A 6,839-nucleotide genomic window follows, 5' to 3' on the forward strand; every position below is an offset into this window, starting at 1 on the left:
TCTCCGAGATCCCTAGCGAGAAGCAAATTTGTAACGCCCTGTATATTCTACAAAGTAAAGTGTATTATTATTTGAAACACATACTGATATACACGATTAGGATTCACCCTAAATATTGGTAACAAAATAGGATATATTTTTAGACATGGACAAAACAGGTGTATATTACGATGTATGTATACGGGGTGTCTCAAGGTGACGACCCATTAGAATTATTTCAGAGACTACTTCGATTGTGAGTTTTGAAAATTTGGGATCCCGGGTTTTCGGGCATGCCCTTCTGACCTAAAATAATGGCGACCACGTACCACTTCCGGTTATACCGGAAGTATCAACTTGCTTATTTTAAATGGAACACCCTATATATTTTTGCAATTTTGGATTCTACGTGTTATTTTCCCTATTCCTAAAATTAACCGTTTTCAAGATATTTATTTTTCAAAAAAAAAAAATGGAAACAGTCACTAGCTTCAAACCATGTGCATTTTATGGTAAGAAAGATAAAGCAACAATATTTATATACAATTTAATCAGGGTTCATAGTTCAAAAGTAATGAAGAATTCCCCGACTTTTCCAGGTTTTCCCTGACTTATAAAAATAAAATCCAGGTCACTTGTAGTTAATTTTTACATACTAATTGGTGTTTATGCATTAAATTTTTTCTCGACTGGACTCCATAATCTTTTTTATACCCTAAGAACCTCATAAAGGTTTCAAAACCACAAATAGTTTTCTCTTTCAAGAACCCAGGGCCGTCTTTCACAAAATTTCCAGTTGCAAACATCAAATTCCCTGACTTTCATGAATATTTTTATTATTCCCTGACTATTCCCTGTTTTTTATGAAGAATAACGAATTCCCTGACTTTTCCCGGTATTCCCGGTTTTCCTGGCCGCTACGAACCCTGTTAATGCCCAATTTAGTTCAATTCAAAAATTATGTTGGTTTTTTAAATGGGGGTTCTATTTAAAAAACCTGAAGTTTTCCTAAAAATTCCACAGCTATCCTCGCGAGAAATTACATGATTTTAGGTGATTACACAAAAAATAGTAGATAACTTAAAAACTAGAAGAGATAGGTATAAGGAACCCCGATACCGTTCCAAAGAGAATAAAGTTGTGTATCAGAATATAGAAAAACATACAGGGTGTTCCATTTAAAATAAGCAAGTTGATGGCGACTTCTGGTATAACCGGAAGTGGTACGTGGACGCCATTATTTTAGTTCCCAAATTTTCAAAACTCAAATCGAAGTAGTCTCTGAAATAATTCTAACGGGCCATCACCGTGAGACACCCTGTATTAATACACCTGGTTACAGAAGCGCATACAAACTTCTTTACACTCGTGAAGGCTTTCTGTACTTCAACACGTGATATTTTATACCACTCCTGTATTTGGGTTCGTAATCGCAGTCATTGCACTAGTATCTTTAGAACTTGCGCAGCATATTTGTTCCAGTTGATGCCGCTGCAGATGCTGCTTGTATTTACTTTCTAAGGGGCAGTTGTTACACTTGTATGTCTGGACTTGAGAAGGATTTTTATGCTTCAGTTGGTGCTGTATGATACATCTCTTGTATCTAGTTTTGTAATCGCAATCGTGACACCCGTACATTTGAACCTGCGAAGGAACTTTATGTTTCAGTTGATGCTGTTTCAAATAACTCTTGAATTTAGTTTCAAAATCGCAATCGTGACACCTGTACATTTGAATCTGTGAAGGATCTTTATGTTTCAGTTGATGCTGTTTGAAATTACCGTTGTATTTAGATTCATAATCGCAATCGTGACACCTGTACATTTGGATCTGTGAAGGATCTTTATGTTTCAGTTGATGCGTTTTGAAATTAACGTTGTATTTAGTTTTGAAATCGCAGTCGTTACACCGGTATGTTTGAGCCTGTGAAGGGTCTTTATGGTTCAGTTGATGCCTTTTGAAATTACTGTTGTATTTAGTTTCATAATCGCAGTCGTTGCACTTGTACATTTGAACCTGCGAAGGATCTTTATGTTTCAGTTGATGGTGTTTGAAATTATCTTTGTACTTAGTTTCGTAATCGCAGCCGTTACACCTGTATGTTTGAACCTGTGAAGGGTCTTTATGTTTCTTGTACGTTTGAACCTGGGAAGAGTCTTTATGTTTCTTTTGGTGTCGTTTGATATTATACTTATATTTATTTTCATAATCACAGTCATTACACCTGTACGTTTGAACCTGCGAAGGATCTTTATGTTCCAGTTGGTGCTTTTTGATAACACTCTTGTATTCATTTTCATAATCGCAATCGTTACTCCTGTACATATGAACCTGTGAAGGATCTTTATGCTTCAACAGGTGCTTCTGAAGTAATTTCTTATTTTCAGTTTCGTACTCACACGATTCACATTCATAAGCTTCCAAATCGTTCTCATAGCTCGCACAGTGTGCCGTAAAATGGATCTCATTTTCAGTTTCGAAGATACATTTATCACATTTGCACAATACTTTGCGCTTCTGCCTCGTTTTCACTTCTGATCCATTCTCATGTTTACATCTATCCTCTTCTTCATTTTTACAGTCGCTCTCCTCGAATGGTACAATATCGGAGATCAGGAGTGGTGTGTCGCTGAAAAAGTAACATATACAGGGTAGTTTTGAAAAATCAAAAATTAATATTAAGGGGTTATGACAATAACTGAATCAACCATAATACTGATAGCACAATTTTAACTTTAATGACGAATCGATTCAGATCTTTGATAATGTATTTAATTATCGGAGAAGGCATTGGCGAGATGCTACGTATAAAGTCACACAATAATTCCATAAACAAAGTCAGATACAGATAATTGAAATCCGATCTACAATAGCATTATTTATAAATTTATTAAATTTTAATCAAATAATAACACCCAGTATATCACCTTCTTTTTGTTTGTCAACGTTTTTTAGTATTAGGTTTTTACGTTATCAGAAATTTCAATATACCAGTCACAGAAATTAAAGGACAAAAAGAAAATCCTAATTTTTTAGGTGATTTCCGAAAAGCTGCAACATGGCGAAAAATGTTCATAAAGCAATAAAAAAAAAGGAAATTGGAGCTAGAAGGTTCTAGTTTCAGGATGTGAAAGTCAAAAATATTTATCCTTTATCACCTTTTAGAAATCAAAAGAAATCCCGGGGGATTTTTTTTAATAATTTTTGCATCACTTTCAACAGGTCCACTGGTCTCAATATTTTTTTTTTGGCAGTCCCACGTCTCTTTTAGTTTAATTCATCTTCTTTGATTTGAGCAGTTCAAAACCTTTATATGTATAATTAAATTAAAAATAACTGTTTTGGCTTTGATAATTAATTATTTGCGAAGTAATGGCCGTACAGAAAATCTAAGCAGAGTTATAAAAAGTTCAGACTATCCTCCATAAGACGTTCTTATCGTTTTTTGATAAAAAAATTTTCCATGCAAGAAACTCGATTCCAAAATTTGTTTATTTCAGGATTTTTGTTAAACCCGAGATTGATATTGAAGAGGTGTCCGTTTTTTTTCACCTCAAAATAATCCAAAAAAACCTCTATGCTCCGCGTACAACGTTCCTTGTCGTGGGGATACGGCCACATAACAGCTGAATCGTTCGTCGGTTGTCTCACCTTATGACACACTGATGAGGACTAGTAAGTCCGAAAGGTGTTCCGAGCATATTCAGTGCCGGTCAGGGCATATAGCCCGCGGAGTAGTTGTTTCTCGCAACACTGACAATAAGTAAAACCAGTCAAGAGTTCAAACAGCTGCAATTTTTCTTTTATTGTGAAAAATCAATTAAAGGATAAATAAAATAAATCATTTTTTTTAATTGAAAATGTTTTTTCGCAAAAATATAGTTTCTTCATCAAAAATTGTCATGAAAAAAAAATATTTTCGGAAATATATTATTTACAATATTCACAATGCTACACAGTTGTCAGTTGTAATTTTTTTTTGAGTGCAAACGTCAATTTAAAAGCCGCTGTATTTCCTTCCTCAAATCTCGGATACTTACCGAGTTCTATAGCTCACAAATTGTTTTCATGACCTTAAATACTGAGAAAAATAGTATTTTTTTAAACTAACCCAAAGATCTTTTCTGTATATCCAAAAAAAAATAAATATTTTTTGACGATTTGACAAGCACTTTTTCAAAAGATATTTTTATTATTTGAATTAGATCAATACCTTCTCCCAAAATTATTTCAAAATTAATTTTTGGTAAGAATGACTGAAGGCCTAACCGATTTTCTTCTTGCAATCTGCTTACATAACCTCCAATTATTTTGTAACTCCCTAAAAGATCTAACCTTTTCATTCAAGAAAATTTCAATTTCTGCCCAGTTAAAAAATTGATTGAATGAATGGAATTTAGTACAGCATTCTTTGTACCCATATCTGACTCGGAGCCATACTGATTGTTTTATAATGATCTTACATATTTTCCCAATAATTTGTTAACCTAACGCTTAATGTTTATATAAAAATTTGTACAATATCGTTCATAACCGACATAATCTCATAATGTTAAGTACAATTAGTTTATTACCGGATAGTATGTCCATGTGATCATATAAATCGCAGTGTCACAACCGCAGGTCGCCATTTTTTAAATTAATGTTACAATAGTCTTCCCTTACCTTCTTTCCTCATCTTCCGATTTTATGTCGATACTTTCAGTTTTGATTGACATTTCCATTTCTTTAATATCCAATTCTTTGTCCAGGTTTTCAGTCTTAACGAAGAAAGCCAGTGGAGACGTATCTGTTTGACTTTTTGTGGCCGAACTATCAAAAATACTTTTAATTTTTTCTTCCACCTCTGAGCAATCATTCAGGAAACTGTTGTGAGTACACAGAGAATCCCAGCATGGCTTACATACAACGGGACCTTTGATAATATTTATATTCTACAAAGCAGTTTTGTTAAATTGAAAAATATGCAAGTATCTAATATTGTTCCTACCATTTCGGGTATCAATTTCTGAATAGCTTCCAGTTCCTCTTCACATATGCACCTAAACTCACTCTCTACTGGGTGCATACACAATCGACATATTTTCTGACTGCAAACTAACTCACTTTTCTTTTCCTGTGTGTACACTTCTCTTAATTCGTGCTGTAACATTTTTTCGCTATCCGCATATCGAATAATTGTGTTATCGGTATTCAAACACGTCGACTTAAATTCTAACGCTGTATTTAACTTTCTTCTGCAAACGTTACATATTACCTCTTTGCTCTCATCATCAAATTTCTGAAAAATATGCAACTTTAGACAGCAATCTAATTATATTTCAGTGACTTACCAATTTCAGGAAAAGAAAATCTAGAATGTCTCTGATAATGTTGTTTATCACTTCAAAACTTTCATCGGTTATATTTTTAAGGCAAAGCCTACACGACGTTTCCTTAACATCAGTCATTGTTCTGCGACAATTTTCTTTTAAATATAAACAGAAAATAGAACGCATAGACAAAAATACAAAGCACAAAGCCACTCGTCACTTCTAACCTTCTTGCTTCTTATCATATGACATCATTGGCAGTTAGCAGTGTTGGCACTATTGGCATTGGCGGCGCATCTACTTGCGGGTTGTGATTAGGAATAGAGATGGGCGAAACAAGACGATCCGGCTCTCCATTCTGACACGAGACCGAAGTGACCAAGTTCGTTCGTTCCTTTCAGTTCTTTGTCAGAGTATTTCCACATGACGACACGCGCCATTATTCTATGGCTAGAAATTGGCCTCAATGATTTGGGATCGAGGGGGATTATCCCTCTTTATCCTGCCTCATCTCGTGTAGGCCTGGACAGCCTTCGTAGGTGGGCCCCATCCGTCGTCTACCCCGACCGCAAATGCGGCCGGTGTAGGCGCTTTGTGGGACCTCCTTTTGTCCTGGCTGGGCCCCGCCGGCTAGGGCCCTTTCTTCTGGCGCTCTTCTTGCTTCGCCGGCTCGTCNATTTAACTTTCTTCTGCAAACGTTACATATAACCTCTTTGCTCTCATCATCAAATTTCTGAAAAATATGCAACTTCAGACAGCAATCTAATTATATTTCAGTGACTTACCAATTTCAGGAAAAGAAAATCTAGAATGTCTCTGATAATGTTGTTTATCACTTCAAAAGTTCCATCGGTTATATTTTTAAGGCAAAGCCTACACGACGTTTCCTTAACATCAGTCATTGTTCTGCGACAATTTTCTTTTAAATATAAACAGAAAATAGAACGCATAGACAAAAATACAAAGCACAAAGCCACTCGTCACTTCTAACCTTCTTATCATATGACACCATTGCAGCCATAGAACTGCACCATTGGCAGTGTTGGCACTATTGGCATTGGAAAATCCTTGGGCATTGGCGGCGCATCTACTTGTGGGTTTTGGTTAGGAATAGAGATGGGCGAAACATGACGATCCGGCTCTCCATTCTGACACGAGAGACCAAAGTGACCCAGTTCCTTCCAGTTCTTTCTGTCATTCCATACGACGACACGCCCGCCATTATTCTATGGCTAGAAATTGGCCTCAATGATTTGGGATCGAGGGGGATTATCCCTCTTTATCCTGCCTCATCTCGTGTAGGCCTGGACAGCCTTCGTAGGTGGGCCCCATCCGTCGTCTACCCCGACCGCAAATGCGGCCGGTGTAGGCGCTTTGTGGGACCTCCTTTTGTCCTGGCTGGGCCCCGCCGGCTAGGGCCCTTTCTTCTGGCGCTCTTCTTGCTTCGCCGGCTCGTCTGTGTAAACCCCGGGGGTAGTGTCATGTTTATGTGTGGTATGGTTGGGTAGGGTAGTGCGGCTATGCAGCCTGGGATGCGCTTTGCTAAGG

At 36.7% G+C, this 6,839-nt stretch overlaps 1 protein-coding gene across 1 annotated transcript; it reads right to left on the reverse strand.

The window, feature by feature from the left end:
- Positions 1–1,380: 1,380 nt before the first annotated feature.
- On the reverse strand, positions 1,381–5,515 carry LOC108915165 (zinc finger protein 624-like). The gene is made up of 5 exons (XM_018721131.1): positions 5,313–5,515; positions 4,970–5,260; positions 4,645–4,913; positions 2,089–2,608; positions 1,381–1,623 (listed from the first exon to the last, which is right to left on the reverse strand). Exons 1-5 carry the CDS (start codon positions 5,475–5,477, stop codon positions 1,381–1,383), a joined length of 1,488 nt encoding a protein of 495 aa, XP_018576647.1. The 5' UTR covers positions 5,478–5,515.
- Between the last annotated feature and the right edge of the window lie 1,324 nt (positions 5,516–6,839).

The sequence above is a fragment of the Anoplophora glabripennis genome, unplaced genomic scaffold (genome assembly GCF_000390285.2).
Source record: "Anoplophora glabripennis isolate ALB-LARVAE unplaced genomic scaffold, Agla_2.0 scaffold1781, whole genome shotgun sequence".
Classification (NCBI taxonomy): Eukaryota; Metazoa; Arthropoda; class Insecta; order Coleoptera; family Cerambycidae; genus Anoplophora; species Anoplophora glabripennis.